This window comes from Phacochoerus africanus, chromosome 15 (assembly GCF_016906955.1).
Source record: "Phacochoerus africanus isolate WHEZ1 chromosome 15, ROS_Pafr_v1, whole genome shotgun sequence".
Classification (NCBI taxonomy): Eukaryota; Metazoa; Chordata; class Mammalia; order Artiodactyla; family Suidae; genus Phacochoerus; species Phacochoerus africanus.
The window spans coordinates 126,232,755-126,260,622 of record NC_062558.1 but is presented as its reverse complement, the minus strand read 5'-3'; the positions used below and the strand labels follow the sequence as shown (position 1 = coordinate 126,260,622).

The window sequence follows — 27,868 nt, the reverse complement described above, 5'->3', positions numbered from 1 at the left end:
CAACCAATGACTGTAGGGAGCTGGGGAATAAATGGTCAGCTTCTTGGCCCCTGGTGCCTGCAGTCTGACACGTATTTTTCCCCTGACTCCCAGAGTGTCCCCTATGGGTTTCAGCCCTCATTGTCCACAGTGATATTGGCTACTATTCACTTCCTCTCTCAAGGCTTCACTTCTCCACCAGCATATTCTTCAGTCTCAAATGAACTAAATCCTTGCCTCGGTGCCTACTTCTCAGGAAACCATAACATGATATGCCCCTTCAAACTATTCTCAACCCAAAAGGGGTTGATCCATTTAGAAACGGACTGTATCAGCCATCTCTCAAAAGCCTGCAACTGGCTCTCTCCTCTTCACCTAGAATTAAATACCAAAATCCTTACAAAGGTCTTCAAAGCCCCATATCGGCCTCCTCCAGCACCTGCTCCCCACCCTCTGCTTGCCTCTGCTTGCCATTCCATGAACTTGCCTGGCATGCCCCACCTTGGGGCCTCTGCTCTAGCCATTCCCTTAGCCAGGAACACCCTTTCCCCCTGGGAATCTGCTGCCTGGTTAACAACTTCACCTCTTTTAAGTCTTGCTCAGCTCTCACCTTCTCATGAGGTCACCATGACCACTGCCCTACTCAATGCAGCACACTCTTTGTCACCTGTTGCACTGCACTTACCGTCTCTTAACCACTTACTTCCCACTCTTTGAAATATAAACTCCATGAGGACATGGTTCTTTGTTGTGTTCCTGGATGTTTCTCAAGTGCTTACAACAGTACCTGACATATATGGAGCACTCCATAAAAATCTGTTCAGAAATTTCCATAAATTATCATGTTATTGCTTGGCAGAAGAAAACTGATAAATAATTACTAGATGGGTCATAAGGTCACAATAAAAATAACCAAAATAACTGTCTTTTGAAGACAAGTTTAAAACCAACTAAAAATTGTTTATATATAAATTTATATTCTAAATGAATTTATTAAACTTTAATAATGTATTTTAATTTGTTAATATAACTTATAAAAAAACAATGATTCAGACTTCTAATAGATAATAGAGGGTTATTACTCATACTATAATTTTTTTTTTTTACTCACAGTTTTACACCTAGGATTTATACAAAATTCCTGTGAAGATGGAGTACTCCTCATTCATTAAAAATATAATTAATTTATAACTTAAAAATTTTTAGGAATACATCTATTTTGTAGAATAGTAGAACATTTTGGCATATAGTACAATTACCTAGAGATGTATCAAAAGTAATTAATTTCATATTATACTTACATTCTCTCTCTGACTATACAGATGTGGAACTCAGAATGGCCCAAAAGAGCCCAGTTTAATTTAAAAGAAATATATTCCTTAAATAACCACATTATGAATATTCGATGAATATTTACAGACTAGTAATAGCCAGCTACCTTATGACTTTGTGTTGAATTTAATTCCTGAATTTTAAGGAAAAAAAACAAAAGCAGAGGAACTTTAAAATTACTTGGATTTTTTTTTTAGGTTTAAAAAAAGTTCTTAATATTATTTCAGAATAGGCTAGGCTTCAGAATTCACTGTGTAAGCAAATTCAATAAACCACATCATATTAAGTTACATATTTAAAAAAAAAGATTTGGAGCAGCTTCTAGTGTACTGCGACAATGGAAAATAAATCTCATATAAATGTATATATATGTGTACACATATGCATGTGTATATTAGCAGATAGATAACTTCCACTTAGTAGTAATTATTACAAAATGCTAAGCAAAGGAGAAAACAAAATATTATTTTAAACCTTATCTTTCTACCTCTATTATTTTCTAAAGTATGTCAAAGAAAGAAATTAGCAGTTAGCTGCTGAAACTTACTTCCGATGTTTAATTTTTACAAGTAAACAACTTAAACTCTAAAAAGTGTATAAACAACATTTTCAACTTGAATTTTTAAAAAAATTCTAAGTTGTCGGAGTTCCCATCGTAGCGCAGTGGTTAACAAATCCGACTAGAAACCATGAGGTTGCAGGTTCAATCCCTGGCCTTGTTCAGTGGGTTAAGGATCTGGCGTTACCATCAGCTGTGTGTAGGTCGCAGAAGCAGCTCGGATCCCGCGTTGCTGTGGCTCTGGCGTAGGCCAGTGTCTACAGCTCCGATTAGACCCCTAGCCTGGGAGCCTCCATATGCCGTGGAAGCGATCCTAGAAAAGGCAAAAAAAAAAAAAATTCTAAGTTGTCAACTTACTTGAGATCATTTGACATATATGGATATAGGGAATTTTAAATATCAGAAATAATAATTATTTATCAAGATGAAGGAAATTTGATGTGAATTTTTATTAAGAAGGATAAAAGGAGTCAATTTATGAAACTACCACCTTAATAAAATAAATGTTAATTTACTATATATTCTCACAAATTGGTCCACATATTCAGTATAGTCCTTATGACAGTTCTAGCAAAAGTGTTTGTAGAAACTGACAAACTTATCCTGAAATTCATGTGAAAATTCAAAGGACCCAGAAGAACTGAACAATCTTCAAAAAGAAGAAAGTTGGAGGACTCACATTTTCTAATTTCAAAACTTACTACAAAACTGTAGTAATCGAGATAGTGTGGGACTGTCATATGACAGACCTACAGATTAATGAAATAGTTCTGAGATTACAGAAATAAATTCTCACATTTACGGTCAGTTGATTTTCAACAACAGTCCCAAGATCACTCAGTGGAGAAAGTCTTTTCAATTAGTAATGAAAATTTACCACACGACCCAGAAATTCCATTCTTAGTTACATACCCAAAAGAAATAAAAATAAAACTTGTACACAAATATGGCATAGTAGCATTTTTCAAAATATCCAAAAAGTAGAAACAACCCAGAAGTCCATCAACTCATGAGTACAAAACCAAAACGTGCTATATCATTAAAATCAAATATTATTTGTCAATAAAAAGGAATGAATACTGACACCACAGCATGGATGAAATTTGAAACCACTCTGCTAAGTAAAACAAGCTAGGCATTCCCATTGTGGCTCAGCGGAAACAAATCTGACTAGTATCCATGAGGATGCAGGTTTGATCCCTGGCCTCGCTTAGTGGCACAAGCATCCGCCGTTGCCATGAGCTGTGGTGTAGGCTGCAAACACAGCTCAGATCTGGCATTACTATGGCTGTGGTGTAGGCCAGAGGCTACAGCTCCGACAGGACCACTAGCCTCAGAACCTCCATGTGCTGCGGGTGCAGCCCTAAAAAGACAAAAGACAAACAAAAACAAGAAGCTAAACAAAAGACCACTTATTGTATGATTCCATATATATGAAATGGAATGAAAATATACCAGAGGAAAACTCACAAAGACAAAAAGTAGATTAAGATTTGCCTGGAGCTGAGAGGAAGGGCCCCGGAAAATGTGTGTCTCTGGGGGTCCCTGCTAAAGGGAATGGGGTTTCTTTAGCGGATGATGAAAATGTGCTAAAATTGACTTTTGGTGATGTTTACACAACTCTGTGTAAATGAAAAACCATCAAATTTTACCCATGTCATCAAATGGGTGAATTGTATGGTATATAAATTACATTTTAATAAATTTATTTCTGGAGTTCCTGTTGTAGCGTGGCAGAAATGAATCTGACTAGTATCCACGCGGATGCGGGTCTCACTGGTCGATCCCTGGCCTCACTCAGTGGGTGGGGGATCTGGGGTTGCTGTGGCTGTGGTGTAGGTGGCAGCCATAGTGCCAATTCAACCCCTAGCCTAGGAACTTTCTTATTCTGCAAGGGTGGCCCTAAAAAAAAAAAAAAAGCAGAAAAGAAATAAATTTGTTTCCAAAATGCCAACAGTACTATACGTTGATAAATAGGACCTGATTTCTAGATAAAAAGGGCTTTCTAAATGGGAGTGTGCAGGTATGTATTTTTCTTCTTTGAAATTTTGAATTTAAGTCTTGGAAAACAAATGATACAAAAGAACTAGAGGCACATCAATTCTTCATACAACTGAGTAAAAATAAAAGTGAGAAAATAATAATACCAACATTAGCATAAATCTTTATGGAATACAAAGCGCTTGCGCTACGATTCTGGGGCCAAAAACCGACAAGCTGGAATGAGCCAATTGTCCTCTCTCCTGAGTTCAAACATAGCGATAGCACAGAAGAAGTCCGAGGATGGATGACTCTCAGGCCATACTCAGCAATTAATACAAAATCTTCAAGACCGCTTGGAAAGATATGCTATGGGGCAAAAACGCAGCAGAATCAGGCCAGTACCAGCCCAAGGCTGGGAACTAATGACGGAGGAGCTCTAGAGCCCAGGGATGGTGAGGAATCCCTAACTCCACATGCAGGAGCCTGGACAGCCCCGAAGCATTCACTTCTCCCCACGTCAACCGCTGACCTGGCAGTTATATCAGAGAGAGGCTACCATCTGATAAGAGATGCTTGGGAAGGAGGTACTAGACAGAAAGTTCCTACAGTGAAAGGGACACCCGTGGCAATTGAGCAGCAGCACCTGAGCCCAGACTATACACCACGACCAGCTTCCTCACCTCCAACAACTAAATTATTTATAACAGCACAATCTAGAGCCAAGGATTTTATCCCTAGTCTTAAGTGGCTCTTAATTAAAGGAAAATGTGGTTATAGAATAAAATAAGAGTGAAAAAATAAGACTGTAAGGATCATGAAAGAAATAGAAAAATAAAAGTCTATACTAAAGGATGCCAAATATGAAACGACATTTAACTTAACTATAATAAGTGGTTTCAGGAAAATAAGGAGGATATTAGAAATATGAATCATACACAATGGGTTATGAAGAAAAAATCATTTGCAAGTATTAACAACAAAATATGTAATTGTTGAAATGAAATGAGTGCATTAAAGAGCAGAAAAGAAACAATCTAAGAAAAAATTGGTATACTCTAATACCAGGTGAGGTGTGTTCCTAGAGGGATCAGGAAGAGATTAAAAAAAAAAAAAGGAAATAATACAAGCTAAGAAATATATGTGGTAAAAGAAATAATAAGAATATCTAATAGGAATTCCAGACGGAGAGATAATTGAATAAGAAATACTTCAAGAAATAGTAAAAAAGATTAGCCAGAACTGTACAAAGTTATAGGTCTGCAGATTTAAAGGGTACATAGAGTGCCAAATAGGACCATATTTACATAGCAGAGAGAAATTTAAGAACACTGAAAAACACGAGAAAATTCTGAAAGATTCCAAAAGGAAAATGGAGCTCATTTATAAATGAAGAATCGAACTGACACCAGACTTGAGATAATGAAATAACTATCTTTAAATTTTTGAAGGAAACTTTGAAACAAAATTTATATCTAATTAAACTGCTATTTACACATGTGAGAACAAAATAAATATACTGATAGGCATTTAAGGTCTCAAAGAGTATGCTACATAAAGTTTTTCTTTGAAAAAAATATCTTGGAAGATTTACTTTAGTGAAAAATGAAAGAAATGTATGAATGTATGTGTCTAGCAAACTATTAGATACAGAAAGTAAAGAAGGGTAATGAAAATTCACTTGTTTATATATGTTCTGATATATAAAAAAGGGCATCTAGAATATCTGGTCCAAAGATTCCAGGAGATACTAACATAGGGCGGGAGAAACAGAGAGAGTTAAGAGCATGCTATAGTAGTAGCTGTATTTGAGATAGGCAGGGCAGAGTTTGCACTGAAAAGCCTTAGACAATGACAGGGAAAAATAGCCATTTCTGTGAATCTTGATAAGTAAGAGATAACTACCAGGAACACAGAAAGAGGATTTGTCATACTGTTTAGAAGAAGAAAATAAATTTATCCAAAAGAACCTAAAGGAAGAAGGCTTGTAATAACACCACCACCACACACACACACACACACACCCAGACACACACCCAGACACCCAGACACACACACACACACACACACACACACACACACACACACACACACACACACACACACACACACACACACCCAGAGCTGCAGAGCTGCTACAATGAGGCTTGGTAGAACAGTAATTATTTTCAATGTAAATAGATTGCATTTACCAACTGAAAGAAAGACAAAGTGACTAGGAAAAGAAAAAGCTAGCAATCTTTTCAACAAGGGATGGGTATGAAACAAAAGGATCCAGAGAAGTTGTAAATAAAGGAATAAAAGAAGGAATACCAGGCAAATGTGAGCAAAAAGAAAGAAGTAGAGCTTTTTAAACTCGGCAAAATAAAGTGTAAAAACATCAAAATAATAAAGAAGGAAATAAAATATGGAAAAAATAAAAGTAATTATGAATGCATATACATCTGACCATACTTTCTTCAAAACCATTAAGCAGCAACTGACCAGCCATGATGCCACAAACATGTTTGTTACATTTGTTCCTTAAGTTTATGAGTTTTCCAGTTCTCTGATTATTCCTCTGCCTCCTTGGCCTATGTATGTGTTGTTTACATTCATTTTTCTCTTGTGACTTGAGTTTTAGCAGGTGAGGAGAAAAGGGAAGTTAGATTCAAATAGTTCAGGTTTTCTATTTGTTAAAGATTTTGTACTAAAGTTATTTGAAACTAAGGACCAAAATGAAATCAGAGCACTTACTGTAAAATTAGAAATTACTTTTCCTGAAGTAATGGAAAATATATCCATAAATTTTCTAATGTTTTAAGCTTCCATGGAAACTTGTGATCTAGAGTAGTAGTACATAAAAGGTAAAAAAGAAAAAAAAAAAAGAGAGAGAGAGAGAGAGAGAGAGAAATGTCCTCAAAAACTGGTCCTTTGTACAGCATCCACGAAGCCTGATTCGGTTTTTTTTTTTTTTCCCAAAATAACCAAAAATGCTGTGCACAAAATCACATATTTGTACCTAGGTATTTGGAGGAGCCTATTTTTATATTCCTTGCTTTCCTTGAAGAAAAGCAAAGACTGAAAATAGAAACATGAAGTTAGTCACATACAGGCACTATTAAAAAAAGTGATTAAAATATTTCAACTGTATGGTATTTTTTAAATTTCCTGATTAACCATCGTACCATGTATGACATATAAATTTAAAAATAAGCATACAGTAAACTTACTATGCCTCAAAAATGCTTTGATTAGTGATTAACCACCATCTGTGAATTTTTCCCCTTTGGGGGTAATTACTTCAGAAACCATGTCATGCATTATTTCAGGATTCTAATACTACATTTCCTTGCACACAATCGCTTCTCTTTCAGCATACTCTATTTCCACTTCTGCAATAAAAGAACATACTAATACCACCATAAAATAAAAATATTCACCATATTCTATAATTCTCAACATTTGAAAAATGAAACTGCAATTAAAATTCAACTCCTCTCCACCCACCTTTTATAGCCAGCTTCATTAATAAAGATAGATGTGAATTGCTACCACCAGGGCCACTGGGAGGACTAAATACAGGTGCTTTGTTTCTTCCATCACACCTATATCTTAAACTCCTCTGCTCCTATCTGTCAGGAAGAGGCTGCCAGGTGAGCAGTCTGTCACTCTCACCTAGGCTAATAGATTCTCCAGTGGCTTTTGTTACAGCTCATGTCAGACTATTAAAACCATGTGCTTTGAAAATGGCATAACATATGTAGCTGAATCTTGTCAACTCTAGATAGTCAAACTCTGGCTTCACCAGCAGATGCGGGACAGAGCAGTAATATACATATGCAAATCACCATGGTCCCCTCTCCTCGCCACTGCTCCTACCTCTAATGACCCCCGCAGAAGGTCTGTTTGTTCCGCTGCTCCCACTTCCAGGGCCACATCAACAGAAGCAAAGGGACGGCTTGCCATCTGCTGTCGTTCTCGAAGCAGTTGCTGGAAGGCATGAAAAATAATTTGTTTTAAGACACATTAAATTCAACAATATCAGTTCATTTGTAATAAAGGGCATTCAACATGTAGAAGTCATCTAATACACACTAATAGACACGTCCATATCTAGATCACTAAAAACAAAAATCCATGGCCTGGGTTATATTTCTATAGTGGTTTTAAATGTATGGTGCCTGACTTCCATCCCATAGGCCTCATGAAATGCACTGTGAAAACTTCAGGTAAGAGGTACCACTTAAGTAAAAAGCGCTATTACAGCGATGGCAATGCCAATTTTTCACACTCAAAATACCTCATGCTTTTGTCTTAGCTGAAAGCAAATAACAGTAAAAATGTTTAAGAAAAGATAATGAAAAGTTGTCAAAATGCATTAAGAGAGATTAAAGGACCATATACCTGCCAAGACTAAGTCTTGTAAGTCATCAAGATCCCCTGTCAATTGCTATGGAACCAGCAGGAATTGTTGCTGGCAGTGTTTTTAACCTTATTCAAAGCCTCTGTGTTCATTACTTAAATGAGAAATGATTAGTAGGTTGCAAAACATGTGTGCCAAGTCTTCTAAAGCAACTCCCAGATACTTGTTTCTTTCTCCTGTGGCTCTTCTGGGCTTTGCCCAAACTAAAACCAATAAACCAGCAAGTCCCAACCAAGTATCAAGCTAATTTATATTTCTGCCTTTCCTTATAATTATAATATTCATTAAGTCATGATAAGAAAAAATTGATGACCAGCACTAGATATTGCAATTCTTGCCCTTCTCATTCTATACAGCTAATAAAATTATTATTAAATATTAAAAGCGGATGAGCGATGCAATTAAATACTCTTTCAAATGAGAAGAAATCATATCACTGAAGGAAGGCAAAATCCTTGAAGACAATGAATGGCTTCATTATTCACAGAGGTTTCTAAAGATTCACTGGCAGTAACTTAAAACATTAACAACTGGTCTTTGAATGCAAATGTATGTAGCACTGAGATGCATCATTCATAAAATTCCCTTTTAGATGATGAAGGAACAAAGCCAATACCTGTGGCAGTTTATTATTTAACACTTTTATTTTAGTATTTGTGACACAGCGGTGGCAGTGCTCATGAAATGAGCATCTAAAATATAATTTAAGGCCTTGTTTTGTTACTATTAAAGAGAGAACATCCACTTGCTAATATGGGAAAGAAATAATACAACTATTACTTAGCAATAGTTTAAGTTCTTAAAATATATATATTTTTAGAAGTAATAATAAAATCTGAAAATATATTCAGAATAAAAAGTAAATGTGATCTAAACCAGAAAACTATTCACTTTACTATAAACTCAGAATTACATTATTAAAATATAGCTGCTAGCAAACAATCTTATTTCTGCTTCTCTCAATAGGAGCGGCCAATTCATCTGAATATTGTGTCTGTGCAAAATTCAAACATAATGTCGCTCCAAATACTACGAGATGATAAGTGTATTAGAAACCATGCTCTTTTTATTTGGTAAAAATATAAACATGCACAAACACACACAAATATATGCAAATTACCTTCCCTACAGTAATGTACAAATAGCCTTAAGAAAACTATAAATTCTGAAAAAAAAAAAAAAACAAAAACCTATAAATTCTGGTTTGGGTTTGAACACAATTTTCAAATTGTGGATTTGTAGTGTTTTTCTGTGTTTTTGTTTTTCGTTTTTTTAGGGCTGCACCCACGGCATAATGAGGTTCCCAGCCTAGAAGCTAATTGGAGCTACAGCTGCTGACCTACACCACAGCCACTGCAATGCCAGATCCCAGCCGCGTCTGCGACCTACGCTACAGCTCATTGCTAGGTCAGATCCGTAAGCCACTGAGTGAGGCCAGGGATTGAACCCACAACCTCATGGTTCCTAGTCAGATTCATTTCCACTGCGCCACGACGGGAACTCCAAAATCGTGGGTTTGAACACACATTTATATTAAAGTTTCTTCATTTGTGCTAATTTTCCTTGTCTTATAAATGGTATCTCATATAACTTCTTTTTAACAAAATGAACAGCTTCTATTTCCTCATTTTACTTTTTCTATACCTAAAAGTAAAAGGTTTCCAAAATATAATGAATATTCAATACCACACATTGTAATATAAACCCATGACTATTCTAAATTCCCTATCTCTGGAAAATAATATATTATTGTCATCCCCAACACTCATCATAAAAAAATAAGTGATTAATATTTTCATGCCTTTAAAAAATTTATTAGCAGAACACAAAAGTATTTAAAAGATTGTAATTTGTCTTCTGAATTTTGAGTTATATCACTTTCTAAGAAAGAATCAAATGCTTAGTACAGTACTCTGTGCAAAGAAGAGAAACACTGCTCTGGTCAAGACCAAAACACTGCAGTATGAAAAACAAGACAAGGTGAAATAAAAATACTTAGAGTACAAGGTAGTGTTCAGTAACGGACAGAAACAGGGAATTAGCCAAATGATTCACTCTAGGTCACTGAGCAGAAGACTCGTTCAAGAACTTTGGCTGACATACTAAGTTTCTGACTTTGGGAAATTAATGCAAATGTTCTGACTGGGAAACTTGAGAAAGGTAAATCATTTTACCGCTAAACATTCTTACTTTTATATGATGGCCCTAAAAGAATAAAAATGGATCAAAGGGAGGTTCTCTTTGATACTAAATTTCTAGTTCTCTGTCCTATCCTTAACAATCACCCTTCCTCTTGTCAGCTAACATCTGTAGGCTTTACCTCCTAAATTTGTCCCTCTATGTCAGAACAAAGGAGACAATATGCTTACAACTTAAACTGTGTCAAAATTTAGTGTAAATACTGACAGGCAATATAGTTAAACTCTGGAGTTAGAAGGACCTGTGTTTCAATACCAGTTTTTTCCATTTAGTAGCTGTTTTGAATTTAACCAAATTATTCAGACCTCTCTAAGCCTCAAATTTTCTCATCTGCAAAGTTGGGCTATTAATAGCGCCTTACCCCAAAATCTATAGCTCAGGGTACTTGTTTTTAATTCCAGCTTCTCTACCCCTTACCTACTGGACCATCATCAACTTATGTAAACCTTTCTGAAGTTTATTCTTTCTCTCTATGAAATGGAAATAGCAATAATATCATAAGGTTGGCACTAACGAGACAATGCACTTACACTGCTCAACACAGAATCTGGCACATTGTGAGAATTCAGTTAACAGTTCACTGGTACAATTATTATGTTAAATTTCAAGCACTAATTTTGTCTTTAAAGATGGCACGCTAATTACCACAGGCCCATTTTCTTCAGCACTAGTGACACATTTTGCTTTATTAGTCTCCCTTTTAACAAATGTTGCAAATTTATGAGACAGTTGGAAAATGTCATGATTGTGGTAAAATGAATTTAGATTTGGAACTGCTTTCTGCCATTTGTGACTAAGAATGATAAAAAACTCAACCTAAAAATGATGAGGAAATAAAGAGTACTTCCTTAAGAACTTTCGAAAATAGATTCATTTATTTTATGATGGTGAATTTTATATAAAATGAAGTTTAACATTTTGTGCATCGATAAGAAGCCATGCAACAGATGATCTATTTTATAACTAATCTACAGTTGCCAACTACTCAGCAGAAAGAAAAGGCCAAAAGTACAAATTGATCATAATACAATAGATTATAATTATGCCACCATAAACACTGTTGTGAAGAAAATTTAAAAATTATAAATGTTCTTAGTATCATGTTTGTTATCTATAATAACGTTCATTATTCAAAATCTCTTACAAAACAAACCATGAAATTAAAAGTAATATGAAAACCCATGCTTAAATATGGCAACTGGGAATAACCATTGATTCTATCAAATGTATAAATGAAATACTTCCCCTCAATATGACTACTTCAAATATCATATCACTCTCCAAGTTTATACTAATGACCTTTTCAACTACCCCAAAGGCTATAATTCTAACATATTTAAGGTAATAAGTAAAGTACACACACCAAGCAAAAAGTAACTGTGTCCCAGTTGGCTTCCTATCTCCTTCCTCCTGAATCCTTCCCCCACCTCCAAATAAATGTCCTTCTAAGCCACCCCACGTTTGAAGTAATCATCTCAGCTATGAATTATTTATCATATTAGTATGGCACTATCTCTTCATATCTTCATGCTTTTCTAAAATCTTCTTTAAGGTAAAAATCTATTCTTGCATGTTTTTTAATCCCCCAAAGCCCTTAGTTTGTAATCAATAGCATTTGGGGAAGGAACAGTGAGTGAGTGACTTAAGGTATAAAAATCTGCATCATCTGAATGCAACTGAAGGCAAGTTTTGATAAAACTGATTTTAATTCTGAAGAGCCTTTTAAGTATATATCCTCAATATTCTAGAATTTGTCTTATCCTCAAAAGTAAGTGGATAGTTTTTTTAGAGTGGGGCAATTTTGTAGACCCCACAAATCACCATCAGGTTTCATATCTCTCTTCATTTATTTTACTGCAACACTATAAATATTATGAGAAAACCTGCCATAAAGTTGTCATAATGCATTCACATTTTTAAGAGCAATTATTCCTAAGATTTTGGAAAGGTATGAAAGGAGCAATTGAAATGATTTAATCATTATTATTGAGCTTAAATACTAAAACAAACAAGGAATTTGAATTACAGATTTAAAAAAACATTTTCACACACACATGCATCCGCATGTTCATTGCAGCACTATTCACAATAGCCAGGACAAGGAAACAACCCAAATGTCCATCAAAAGATGACTGGATTTGGAAGATGTGGTATATATACACAATGGAATACTACTCAGCCATAAAAAAGAATGACATAATGCCATTTGCAGCAACATGGATGGAACTAGAGAATCTCATACTGAGTGAAATGAGCCAGAAAGACAAAGACAAATACCATATGATATGACTTATAACTGGAATCTAATATCCAGCACAAATGAACATCTCCTCAGAAAAGAAAATCATGGACTTGGAGAAAAGACTTGTGGCTGACTGATGGGAGAGAGAGGGAGTGGGAGGGATCAGGAGCTTGGGGTTATCAGACACAACTTAGAATAGATTTACAAGGAGATCCTGCTGAATAGCATTGAGAACTTTGTCTAGATACTCATGTTGCAACAGAACAAAGGGTGGGGAAAAAAATGTAATTGTAATGTATACATGTAAGGACAACTTGATCCCCTTGCTGTACAGTGGGAAAATAAAATTAAAAAAAAAATTTCATGAAAGAGTATTTTTGGAGTTCCCTGGTGGCTCAGCAGGTTAAGGATCTGGAGTGGTCAATGCTGTGGGTCTGGTTACTGCTTTGGCATGGGTTTAATTCCCGGCCTGGGAACTTCCATGTGCTGCCAAATAAAATATAAAGAAAAAGAGTATTTCTATTATTAACAAAAGCATATTTAACATAGCGAAATATAAGTTAAAAAAATCAGTGTTGGGTTTTTTTTTTTTTTTGGTGTTAGGATGATACGAGAAAATAAAGAGAAGTGCCTGTAACTTTTTGCATCATTGAATTAGGAAAGAATGCTATTCTATCATTTTTATAGCTAAATCTTCAAGGCACAAGCCTACTCAGTTTTTGTTCATTATCTGAAAGCAAAATATCCTCAACTGTCAAACGACCACACCAGATTTTCAGGGTAGGTTGTTCAGGTATGCAGCGTTATTGTTTAATAAGTAATATGCCAAAAACAAAATCTACTTTTATTATCATCAAGCCTGCTACCAGACAGAGGAAGGGAGAGGAAAAAATGGAAATTTTTTTCTAAATCTTCCAAAATGTAAAGTTCAATATTTCCTCTAAAACGCTGAGATTATATCAGTATATAACATACACAGTCAATGTATGTGTGAAAGTGTATGTGTGAATATTCCTAAAATCATATATATTATAATTCAAAGTAACTCAAATTCAAACTAAACCTCTTATATAAAAGGCCAAGATAAGGATTAAATAATGCCAGCAAATGAGGCTTCTTATTGTCATTTGGAGAACAGTAAGCATGTAATTGATATGACTAAGACATAGTCTTCATAGATTCTTAGACCTGGAAGAGACCTAGAAATCCTCTAGGCCAGAGATTCTTCAACCTATAGACCACAGACCTATAAAAGGTAACTAGATGAACACTAGAAAAATCTATGAACTTGGTACTAATAGACAATTCTTTTTTTCAAATTTTTTTTCAACTTCAGTGGATTCAATAATTTAACTTATTGCTGCCTGTAGAAGCTAACTAGCCCTCATTCAGAACAAAATGTAACTCCACTATTTTCTTAAATGCTTTTAACAAAAAAAATCTATCAGCATATTTTAAAGTTTAAAAATAAAGCAGAATGGAGTAAGTTCTTAAAGCAAGCAATTCTCCACACATCCCTGTTTGCTAGATAAGAACTTAAAAATTGGAATTCCTGTCATGGCACAGTGGAAACGAATCTGGCTAGGAACCATGAAGTTGTGGGTTTGATCCCTGGCCTTGCTCAGTGGGTTAAGTATCCAGCGTTGCCATGAGCTGTGGTGGAGGTCGCAGATGCGGCTCGGATCTGGCATTGCTGTGGCTCTGGCATAGGCTGGCAGCTACAGCTCCGATTAGACCCCCAGCCTGGGAACCTCCATCTGCCACAGATGCGGCCCTAGAAAGCCAAAAAACAAACAAACAAACAAACAAACAAACAAAAAAAACCCTTGAAAATTATCTTCAAAACAGGCAGAATGGGTTTGAAGCTCAAACATACATTTCTAAAGTTTCCTTTTATTTCTTCCCTTTGTCTAGCTCAGTGATTCCTCAAACCCTGATGTTTATGCAGTTGTATGTGCAATGTCACCTATTCTCTATACAAACGATTTTGTCTCTACAGATATCAGCCCTTCATATTGATTTGAGATTATAACTTCTGTGTAAGTCTCATGGAACTCCACAAACTTATAATATTATTAAGAGAAGAGTGGCACAAACAAGATGGCCAGATAGTATCGCCATCATTTGCATATAATACGGTCTTAACAGCTTTCTACTGACAGGAATCAAGGAAATACATCAAACTTTTATAAATATGAGCACTTTAAGTATGGGCTGTCTTTGTTTAGGTTAATTTAGGCAATATCAAAGAAAGCATGAGCGATCTTCCTTATCCTCATGTATTCATGGTTATGCATTATTAATTAAACACTATGGAAGCCAGAGCCATATTTCTTACATGGTGAAATTCTCCCCAAGTGAAGTTTTAAGTCAAGAAAATGGAAAGAGCACCTGACAACTCTCCATACATATCAATCACCATAAGCCTTCATAGAAAGTATGTTTAACTTAAAAAGGATGGAACATTACCAAAATCTGACTTTTTTCTTAATACAAAAGCTGTATTTTGAAGCATCCTACAAGGTTACTTATCAAATAGGTTAAGTTTCATATCGTTGAACAGACCTTGGTAAAACCATTTCGTTTGGAGAGATCAAACTGGTTTGTAGTGTGAAGCAAACAAAGAAAAGTAAAACAATATTTCTACCAAATTATCACATCTACTCTAGAAACTGCTAACATTTGCCAACATTTCTTTTTAACATTTTAAAGTAAATTAGAAAAGAATGGGCGGCTTCATCATTTCCCTTTTATCTAAATATTAGCATAGCCCCAGGAGAGCCAATGTTTACATCAACTGTGTACCTGTTGACTGCATTAATGGAGAATTCCATCTTGTGAACATGTTAAAAAAGAAAGTCATGTGTATCTTAATAATAGTAAATGGTGGATTTTTCCATGCAAAAATTTGATTATGTAGACAAAATACCTGTACATATTTGTTTTTACCTTCTACTTGGCAACATGTTTAATTTAATTCACTAATTAGAAGCCAAGCATGACTGTTATGCCATATGGTACACCTTTTAATGCATTAGCAAAAAGAAAACAATTCTCAGTCAAATCTTACTGTCTTAGCAAGAAATTTCACTAAGGAAGAGAAATAGGTGTTGAAATTCCTCTTGGCGTTCTGAAGAGTTTAGACTAAAATTCTAGGTAGCTTTTTTTCTTTCCTTTCCTTTCCATTCCTCCCCTTCCCGCCCCGTCTCTCCTTCCCCTCCTTTCTCTCTCTCTCTTTCTCTAAATAAAAGCCTACTCTTAGGATAATTTGATAAAGAGTTCTCGATTTCCTTCGTAAGTTTAGCTGTGACCATTCATTCATTCATTGGAAAAATTTTTATTGAGCTATTACTGTGTTCCACTTTTCCAAGAATAGACAGATGAGGTGACTCTTTTGCTTCTATTCAGAAAACTTTTCCATGCTATTAAAAATATCAGAGATTCTTCTGGACCATCTACCAGGAGACTGGAGGTAGACAACTAGGGGAACATTCTGATTTGGAGGAATGAGTTAAGTAGTCTGGATTTAAAAGCAAGAAAAGACTAATCTATTTCTTAGTGGGCCAAAAACCTAAAGATATGTGAAAATACTGCAAAATATATGGAAGGTTACTTCGGGCAATTTTAAAATTAAAATTTGGATTCTTAATTCTTTCTTTGTTGACAGAGATGGCATCACTGATTTAGACTTTGCCAAAGATGATCTCACATCCGGATGAAAAGAAATCATGCAGCATGGATTCATCAAGAAGAGTCAAAAACTCAGGTATTGCTTGATTACAGTGACAAATGGAAAATTCAACAGAGCATTGTGAGATAGTATGTTGTTTTTGTTTTGTTTGCAGTTTTTGACATTTAAACAAAAAGTCGAAAAATGGAACGGTCATTGCCAATATTAACAATTACTCTGGATACTTAAAAGCATATCATTAACAGCAGATAGAGATCTCGTTTGTTCAACATATATAAACAAATAAATGAAAATATTAAAGAAGAAAAGCCACTCCAGAAAACAGAAAAGGATTGGGAGAGAGCAAGACAGTGGAGAGAGAAAGTGCTTTGGGTAGGGTGATTAAGGTCTTCTGAAAAAACGATGTTTGACCTGAAACCTTGACTACTCAAGAGCAGTTGTGTACCCCCCAAACTCACTAACAGAGAAAGTCTGTTTCTTGCTCACACAAAATTTTCTATAGAACCAAGTAGCTTCCCGTCTTGTAATTCAGCAATACAGACTGCTCCATTCTTGAGGTTCTGCCATCTCAGTCCAAGGATTCCTTAAGTGTTAGGGCATAATAGAGACTAGTGAGTCCTGTACGGACTTTCAGCACCTCAGACCAGAAGTGACATACATCATTTTCTGTAAATAGTCACAGAGCCCACGTGAACTAAACAGAGACCAGAAAATGGAGGGGAACGAATGGGATGTTAGGTGAATAGAACAAGAACCAGGAAAGCCGGAAAAGAGTATTTCAGGCAAAGGGAACAACAGGTGCAAAGTTCCTGAGTTTATCAGACTTTAAGTCTGAGGTTAAAGTGTTCAAGAAACAGAAAGGTGGCAAGGAGCAGATGGTGAAAGGACAATCTGGGCTTTATCAAGGTTAAGAGAAATTGAAATTATATATATATATGTATATATATACACACATAATATATAATCAGGCATCATAGGATACAAATAAATCAGATTCATTATTTTTTACAACATCATTTCTCTTTGTATTGCTTGGAGAACCCAATCTTATAGTATTAGAATTAGCTCGGGAAAAAAAAAAAAACGGGCAAAAGAAATAGGCTTTACTATCCTCAAATAAAGTTATTTAACACATAACCAGAAAACAGCAACAGCAGTTAATCTCAAATACAATGAACCTAGCTCTTCCAATAAGTATCAAAAGGTCAATTTTGTATGTAACCTTCTTTAATACAAAAGGCCAGGTGGTTGTAATTTATCCGAGCAAATCAAAATGAGCAAAGGATGAGTACTGAAAAGGTCATTTAAAAGCTAGATCCCCAGAATGAATGTTTAATACATATTACTCTTCAAAGAGCAAAAATGAGAAGCTAGATAATTTCAAATTTGGAAACTTCACTTGAAAAAAAGCTTTCCTATATAGCCTACCCTCACAGTCATACTGTGGAATCTATTACTCCCACAAGTTAGAGATCTAAGTCGGAAGAGAAATAGTTGTCCTGATCTCAGGAGGAAGAGCAAATGGATGACTTTGACATCCAAGAGGTGCACAATATGATCGAATCAACCTTGACAGGTGGAAATATAAAAGCATCTGATTACAATAGAAATGATACGTCAACTCTTGCTTGTGTGCCAGTAATTTATGACTGGAGGTTCTCGCTACAATAAAGCTCAAATCAATCCATCAGCAGTCCCCCTTCCCGCTTAAGAATTAATTTACTGAAGATTTTTTTTTTCTCCCTGATTCTGGGAATCAAGACAAAGCTCAAGACTCAATTCTGAACCACAACATGCTAGCTTCTAGGTTAAGAATTTCTAAATGCAACATAATCCAGTTAGCCTTTTCATTCAGTGTATAAAAAGTTCATGTTGAACATTTAAGTAGTTTGCGACAATAATTTTGAAGTTTTTCAAGAGCTACTTAAATCTTTCTAGAGACATCAGTGACTCCAACACCGGCATTTCCCTTACTCTTAATATTTTAAAAATATTTTTTTCCTTAAGGAAAATGTGATTATCTTGCTATTACCTAATGGAGTCATTTTCAGTTCAATATTAAGAAGCTCTAAAAACGGTTCTTTTGTAAAATATTTCTTTGTGAAATAAGACATCTGCTTACTATAATTTTTTTAAGTCTCTGTTGGAAAATACCTATGATGCTCATTGACTAATCAGTGTGATAGTTGAATATGCAGTGCTATGTGTTTTCAATCTTTTGTGAGAGTAGATATGATAGAAATATTTTAAAGAATTTTAATCATTTGAATTTTTTAAATGTAAAGAGTAGTTTGATGCAGCATAGCTGACTCATGACTGGTATAAACTGGCTTTCCTATGCACTTGGAATGGTAATGTTAAACCAAAAAAATCAGAATGTAAGAAAATGGTTGTTAACGCACTGGAATAACTCAAATCATTTGGATAACTCATATCAGAGTTGGAAGGAATCCTAAATGTTACCTGGTCCAAATTTCCATTAAATCAGGATCAAAAGTGCTGTAACTTTTCTGACAAATGGTTACCTTGCACCCTCAAATATATCTAGTGAAAGAACCACTTTTTATCAAGACGGTAGTTTTTTTCCCAAAGGTTTATAATGTTGTTAGAAGGCTCATTATACTGAATGAAAATTTAAAATTTTCGAGATCTTTTTGGATAATTAAAGTTAAATAGGTTACTTTTAATATCATTTATTAAAAAATTCGTTAAATATATGTTATATATTTGAAACTTCTCTCACATATTCAAATAAAGAATTACAATTTATACATTTTCCATTCATTATTTATGCAAACCACATTTAGGGAATACACCAGTGTTCCGGGAAGAGAGTCAGGCTTTCATGTTTAAAAGATAAGAAACCTAGTCCTGTCCTCAAGGACCTTACTCATAGTCGCATAAGTAGGACAAAACTTTCTCCTCTATCATGGTTTTCAGCATTTAATTTTTCAACGCCCCTCTTAAAATGTAAAGTGAACACAACATTCTAGATGTGCTCGGACTACTATAGAATAGGGTAGAACTATTTCTCTTCATGTACTCTAAATTAACACGCTCTTTTTTCTTTTTAAGAAACATTTTTTTGTTTGTTTCATTTTTAGAAACACTCTGTTGTTGGACCCAATCAACAATTTCAGGTCTTTCTCACATAAATGTTGATCAAGACAAAGGTTCCCTACTTAACACTTTCACAAGTGAATTTTTTAATCTTTATTCAGAACTTCACTTTGGATTTGTTTTTCGTATTTTATTGTTATTATTTTAACCTGTTTTTCCTTGAGGGCAGAATTCTCTTTGATCCTTCGAACTTCTAACTAACATAACTAAATTACTTTATCCACAGTGTCCTACGTGTTGGGCCCCTATTCCATTTCTGTGACCAGGTCGACACTATTTGATGGCAAAGAGAACAATCAAGGCAGCGAGTTGCCTTACTTGCTAGTAATCCAAGGTAAATCATAAAAGCCACCAAGAGAATGACATCTACTTTGATATTCCTGGGTTTCCTCTAAATAGTGATGTTGAAAGGCAGAACAGATAAGCTATGTGGGTTTAGGAACATGTGGTTTATTTTTACGGGCTGTGTCCATGTACCCACACTGGGAGAAAATAAATCTATGGTACTTAAGAAATTTCCTAGCTAGAAGACTGGGAACACGCTATTTTCAAATGTTGTGAAGTCATTCTTTGGCCACTAAAAAAATGTTCCAAAACATATCCTCCCTAGACCTTCCCCTGAAGTACAGCTTTTTGGATCACAGGTTGTTGAAACCTAATTTTACAGCTTGTATTGTTACTGTATGAGGAGTGGGTCCCAAATTTGGGGAAGCTGAGAAAGGTCCTTGCACACTTTAGTCTTAGCCAAGTGCCTCAGCAGTGATGACTAAACAGTTTTCCTGGCACATTCAATATTCTGATCCAAGAATGCTGGCAAGAACTTTATTATTTCTTCCCATGCATCCTGTCTGCTTCACCTATGGACTAGCAATTTTTTCTGAATTTATTGGCCTATGGTATACTTATACTGACAAAATATATCTAGGTATATAATTATTTTCTCTATACCAAGTTTTTTAACTCTTGCCAAATATATTCTATATACTTAGTACTTAAAAACTTAACCTGTAAATTCTCTTCACCCTAATACAATAATATATGCCCCTTCTACCAATTTTCCCATAAATCTCAAAATTTTATAATCAAGCCATTTATTTCCTGGTTGGTGAAAATTTTAAATGGATTAAGAAAAAAAAAGAACTCTTTATTACCTTATTAGAGCCCTTTTTCTAGAAATGGACAGTTATCTAGCAATCAACAATAAATCTTATGAACTACTGGGGGGTCTCTGCTAAGGTTTCCAATAAACCCCTCCTTATCCACTTGGGATTCTGAACAAGTTGAAAAATAAAAGGTGAAGAAGAAGGACATAATATCATCTTTATTTGTGATGCTATTTATTTCACCTAAATAAGTCCTTCTACTTCCTTAAGGCTAGGACAATTAATGGGGCAACCTAATAAAAAAGATGCAGATCACTGGGTTTCAGCTACGGCCCAGGCTTTAAAGAACAACTTACTAAGCAGGACAACTCTTCGTAAGCAGGTGAGCTGAGGTAGCGATTTGCTTCTACACAAGTCTTTCAAGGAAGTTCCCACCGTGGTGCAGTGGGTTAATGATCTGGTGCTTCTGCCACTGTGGTGTAGGTCACAGCTGCAGCTCAGACTGGATCCCTAGCCCAAGAACTTCCATATGCCATGGGTGTGGCCTAAAAAGAAAATATATGTATATTTATCTAAAAGATAAATCTTTAGAAATTGTTGGGCAGAACATTATTTGTTCTCACCAAACATCAATGATGTCAAGTGCCATCTATATACATAAAAGAGGGTGGGTGGGCTTTAAATAGTGTTAGACCTAGGTAGCTAGTACTGGCTACTTTGCCTAAAATTCCATCCTGTACTCCTTTCCAAATCACTGTCACACACACACACACGCATACACTGCCACTACCCCTCTTCCCTGCTTTTTCTCCATAGCATTCTTCACCATCTGCCATGCTATGTATTTTTTTTTATAGTCTATCTCCCCATGGAGAGTACAATATATTTTTATTTATGTTAAACTCTCATCATGTAGAAGGTATCTATTACATGGCAGATGCTCAATAAATATTTGTTGAATTAAAGAATTAATTTAGGACTGAGGAGGGACCTAGGAATGCACCTTAGAATCCTGTGGTTCAAATACAGGCTCAAGGTCACTCTCCATCAAGCAGTCTCAGGTTGTTTCTGAATTAGGCTAATAACATATCAGAGACAATTTTTCCTCAGAAGCAATGTCATAAAGATATGTGGTGACAACTACGACAGCAAAATAAGATGGAAAGGCCAGCTCCTATCTGCTTAGCATGGGTGCCACCTGCCAAATACAGTTATTCTGAATTTAGTATTGGGGTGAATGGATACAAAGAGATTTTGAATATATACCCAGGGAAAGAGGCATCTGAATAAGATGGGCTTAGGGCTGATACCATTTCAAATTTTTTACCTTTGCAAGGGCAACACTGTCTTTCTCAGAGGTGAGTACGCATAACACCAAAATTAACCTTTTAAATAAAGACTTCTCTCACTTGGACCCATAGGTCATAGATTTTGGGCAACTTGTACAGACTGTTTTATTTCAGATATCACTGAATCTCTGTAATAGCATTTGGCAACACTAAGACCTAGGTTTAGGGAACATAATTTTGCTTAGGACTGGGCTATTTTCTAAACTTGGTGATTTTGAGGCCAGTGCTGTGAAAACGTTCTAGTATTAATAATGATATTGCACTCTTTAAAAATAAGGCTTAACACTGAACTAATACAACTGAATTGACCTTGAAGGAACTTAAATGTCTTTGCATGAGAAAAAGATAATTCCAACTTTATATGTGAATAGAAAACACTTCTGGCTAAAACTAGACAGATTAAGAAATAATAAAGAACAGTTATTTAGAATTTGAAGAATTTTTAATTCACAAAGGCAAAATAATTTTATTTTGGACTTTACTTTTTTTTTTCTTTTTTTGCTTTTTAGGGCCGCACCCGCAGCACATGGAGGTTCCCAGGCTGGGGGTCTAATGGGAGCTACAGCTACCAGCCTACACCACAGAGAGACCACCAGATCCGAGCCACATCTGCAACCTACACCACAGCTCATGGCAACGCCAGATCCCTAACCCACTGAGCAAGGCCAGGGATCGAACCTGCACCTCATGGTTCCTAGTCAGATTTGTTTCCACTGTGCCATGACAGGAACTCCTGGACTTTACTTATGATTTCAACTAAAAAACACATGTGATATTTTAAACTTTAATGATTTTTTCCTGGAAATTTGTAAAAGTGGGGGACTTTATTCAATTCAGGGCATTTCTATGTTGTTGAAATATCATTATTGACATATCTTGATGAATTTACTATTTAATGTAACCGTGTTTAACTTAGTATTTAGTGTTTAATGTTGCCATATAATATAGTGAGACATAATCTGAGATGGGGAATAGATTGGGGATAAAGTTCCAGTTTTAGTGTCACCAAAGCTGATTCAATGTTGTATATTGCTCCAACCCAGTTCAGAGTTTTCTGGATGTAAAATAAAAACTGACCACTATGGGCACCAGGAGAATTTACAAAGAAGCAGTGATTGGAATTGGCACCCTCCGTCCTGAAGCTGGGAGCATTGTCGTCTTGACAAGCTGCTTATCTCTTCCCCCGGGGTGTATAACCACGCTCATGGTTGACAACAGGAGGTGGAGTGGTTTATTCTGTTGATGAAATGGGGTGTGTTCAACTCAGGTCTGCCTCTCTTCCCCTAAGAAAAAAATCTGTGGATTCTACTCTGACCCTTCATCTCATAACTTCTTATCTGGGAAGGTCCCCACAGGGGAAATCATGCCCTATTCTAGCATTATCCATGGCAGGTGACTAACTCTGCCTAATTCTGGAGTTTATTTGGTTTACATACCCAAAGCCATTTAATTATTCAGTTCATGTTTGTTTAGAATCTAGAAAGAGAAAGGAGTGCTAATTATTGCCTCCTCTTTCCCCTTTGAAACCATCAACAATAACTATAGTATTACCATTTTTCTATCTACTTAAAAAGAATACCAAATACTGTTAAGTCCCTTGCTGAAGTCAAGATACACTGCTAACTGTATCTGCAGCATGTCCTTACTGTATCAGCCAAGTTAGCCTAACCAAAAAGAAAAGTTCAGTTTTAAAGTCTTAACTCACTTGTTGCTGTAGACTTTCTAACACCATTGCTTTTACTTAATAAAATAAATGAATGGCTAATTAGGATGCTTTATTTTAGCATCTCTTGCCATTTGATCAAACAGCTTTTTGGTAAACGTTGTGAAGTCTATCTGGCTAAAGTCTGGTGTGTATTTCACACTTCCTGTATTCCTTCTCCTTACTCTAACATGACACGATCAATTGTCCCTCTCTCAGGGCTTCCACTCCCCCAACATGGACTTCCACTATTCTCTCCATCTTCAGAGAGTGAAATTGTCAGCAAAGCAAGTCAAGAACTGATCCTTCAACATCCTCCGCTTTCAGCGGGATGTGCCTTCTAGCAGATGTCCAGACGGTTTCTATTCCCCTACAGTTACTCTAGCTTGACTCAGTGCCAGTTTTGTAATCTGTCTTGGGAGAAAGACAATTTATCACAAATCATGCAATTATGATGGCACACACTTTTAGCTCAAGGGATATATTTTGGAATTAATTCAAGTGCAGTACTCATTAGAACTACATATCTAAAATGTAAATAATCTGATTCATGTAACGCTTTTCCATTTATTAGACCCTTCATATTGATACTATCTTGGCTGACAAGCACCAATCCTCCATCTCAGGACTATCACATGACCAACATAAATAACATCCTGATGAGCTACATGTTTCGAAGCATCTATATATCGCCCAAGTTCTCTGCATGCTTTTGTTGCTATTTTATTTTTTTCTCTTGATATAGGGTAAGCTACTTTTTGGGGGAACAATGGGATATATTATACCTAATCAATCATTAGAAAATTGACAGTCCTCCATAATGCAAGATACTTTGCTAAGGCTGTGGAGACTAACATAAAAATAGGACTTGTCTTCCATATTTATTTCTTCTGAGAAAATTGAGATTTAAAGCATGAAATGGTAACTTACAATAGAATATAGACAAAACAAGAAATGCAAATGAGTGACATAAACAAATGCTACAATCTCAAAAAAAGGCAATCTGTCCATGAGTTGGACTGGTAGGGACTAAAGGCCTTAAGAAGTCTATGAGACAAAGCTGACACTTAAAGGATATGTAGGATCTAATGAACCATATTATGATAATTAAATAATAATTTTGGTCAGAATCATTCTTTTATTTCACAATTCCTTTTTTTTTTTTTAAGAATAAAGGAAGCCCTTTGCTCTTCTGCACACTACAAATTCCTGTACATTACTCCTTCTAATATGTCAAACACTATATGGTATTTTTCTTTCATGCCTTCTTGCTCTTGGAATAACTGCTTTATCTCAGAATCTCACAAATCTTTCTTACCCTGCCCTTTCTATTCTTTTTACTTACAGTAACCATAGGAAATAAGCTCTTACCCTTCAAACACAACGGGATTAGTTTTTGATCCAGGATTTGAAAAACATAACCACATGAGCATCAATCATTTCTCTGACATAAGCTTTACCCACCAAACACTGTAATATGTAAGAGTTGGACATTCATGGTATCTGAATGGGTGACATGCCAACAAATACCTAAAGAATTCTGCCATTGTATTGGATGGTTTAGGTTTTGTTAATTAAGAAACTGCCTTATATCCATTGGCAATTCAAAAGCCAAGTAGGTAAAATTTCAAATAAATATACAGACTATTGGAAAGTGAATGGGTTTTACACATACAATTAAAATAGATGTGGGAGTTCCCGTCGTGGCATAGTGGTTAACGAATCCAACTAGGAACCATGAGCTTGTGGGTTCGATCCCTGGCCTCGCTGAGTGGGTTAAGGATCCAGTGTTGCCGTGAGCTGTGGTGTAGGTTGCAGACGAGGCTCAGATCCTGAGTTGCTGTGTCTCTGGAGTAGGCTAGCAGCTACAGTTCCGATTAGACCCCTAGCCTGGGAATCTCCATATGCTGCTGGAGCAGCCCTAGAAAAGGCAAAAAGGACAAAAAAAAAAAAGTGAAAATTTAATTGTTCTCTGCTGTTTCAAACAGCTTTTCTCTACATCAGTAATAAACTTGAAGACTATAGCATAAATTATTCAATCCAATGAATGCCATAGTTTTCAACAAAACACATGCATGTCTCCTTTCTAAGAATCTTGAGTAAACAATTATAATTTATATTTCCAAATTATTGACTACTTGCTACAAAAAAGTGAGATGACTAAGCAACTGTTCCTCTAATTTAAATGCTGTATTGACCTCAAAAGAGAGAGAGAGACCCAAACCATATTTTAATTCATGAGAGGCTACTGTAAGTTCATCAGTCTAAGGAATATATACCACAGACATTAGCAAATACAAAAAGCCAATAAGAGTTTAAATGCTACCCTTTAGAAATTCTCCTGCTAACATTTCAGTTTGAACTTACAATAACATTTATGATAATTTACCGTATTCTGCTGACTTAAAACATTTAATTGGAAATGATGCAAACATACCTTCAGAGAATAATGTATCAGGTATGGCTAGATTTTCTTTAGTGCAAACAAAAAGACAGCGCATAACGTCATTGGAAATAATGCCCCCTTTTATAAAAAAGATCTCTTAACCCTTTCAAATAAATCATATTAAAAAGGGATCAAGAGTTTTTGAATTTTCAAATGTAATTTTATTATTATCTACTGATATACCTTTTCATTAAAACAATAATTCCTTTGGGAATATCACACTTTGAAAGTGATTGTGTCTTCACAAGAAACTTGTGAGGTCAGGCTCCAATTTTCTCAGGAACAGTAGCTCACAAAGTACATTGCTAAAGACTTGCTAAAGCTGAGTTAAGATCTGCTTTATTCTTTTGTCTTTCTACTGCAGCATTAACAACTCGGATCTATTCAAAAGTTAGAAGAACTTAGGCTAAGTAGGTAAAGAGTATTCTCTGTTCCATCCTATTATTCCTGCCATCTTTAGAAATTATATTTATCCTCTCAAATGTTTATTTCCCCTCTCCAATATTAGTATAGTAGGCTGGATAATGATAATTTTTATATCAATTTAATTATATATATAATTTCAATAATTTAAAAGGAAAGAGATTCACAAGATAAATTCGTAACAAGAAAACATCAAGGAATATTTTAAACTAATTAGCAAATATTAAATTAATGAAGAGCTTCAGTAATTGTACTAAGAGAATGCAATTGGTTTGGCCTTTTTGGAAAGCTATTTGCTAATAGATATCAAGAATATCATAAGTGCACATATCCTTCGACTCAGTAATTCCATTTTATGACTTTACATTAATAAAATAATCAGAGGTCAAGCAAGATTTATAAAGTATAGCTTGTAATAATAAAACCGGTGTGAATTTGGTTAAACAAACTGGAGTACCAAAAAGGTAGGATATTTATGAACATTAAAATTATGTGTTTTTAAAAAATTTAATGACATTGGAAAATGTCAAGGATATAACCTTACATGAAAAATAAAGATAATGTGTATATGTAAATCATATATAAAATTTGGAGTTCCCCTCATGTTGGAGTGGTTAATGAAACCACGAGGTCATGGGTTCCATCCCTGGCCTCACTCAGTGGGTTAAGGATCCAGTGTTTCCATGAGCTGTGGTATAGCTCACAGACACGGCTTGGATCCTGCGTTGCTGTGGCTCTGGCGTAGGCTGGTGGCTACAGCTCCGATTAGACCCCTAGCCTGGGAACCTACATATGCCAAGGGGTGTGGCCCTAGAAAAAGGCAAAAAGACAAAATAAATAAATAAATAAATAAATAAATAAAATTATATCTATGATAAAAATACAATTTGGAATGATGTTTACTTTAGGTTGAGGGATGAAGGGAGATGGAATAGGGGAGGACCTGTACAATTAATGTGATATTTTGCATGAGGTGCGAAAGAAAAAAAGACCTCTGTAAAGAAGGATCTCAATTATATGTCTATATGTATATTATCTATATCTACATGTATACCTATAGCTCTATGCCTGGGAAGAAACAGAAGAAAGTTTTATCTTTAGAATATGAATTTTAACTCATTTAAATTTATATTTTCCTCAACTTTTATATAGAAGTTTCCATAACAGAGAAAGATAGGGAGTATTAGCCATTATTTAGATGACTATTTTTTTTTTCAGTCTTTTTGTCTTTTTAGGGCCGCCCCTGCGACATACAGAGGTTTCCAGGCTCGGGGTCTAATTGGAGCTGTAGCTGCCGGCCTACGCCAGAGCCACAGCCACCTCAGATCTGAAACCTAC

At 35.5% G+C, this 27,868-nt stretch overlaps 1 protein-coding gene across 1 annotated transcript in view; it reads right to left on the bottom strand.

The window, feature by feature from the left end:
- ATRNL1 (attractin like 1) overlaps window positions 1–27,868 on the bottom strand; it is a 765,538-nt gene that overhangs the window by 224,201 nt on the left and 513,469 nt on the right. Inside the window, exon 27 of the mRNA XM_047760605.1 lies at window positions 7,712–7,822. Coding sequence (XP_047616561.1) covers window positions 7,712–7,822 — 111 coding nt within the window. The remainder of the gene's footprint in view (window positions 1–7,711; window positions 7,823–27,868) is intronic.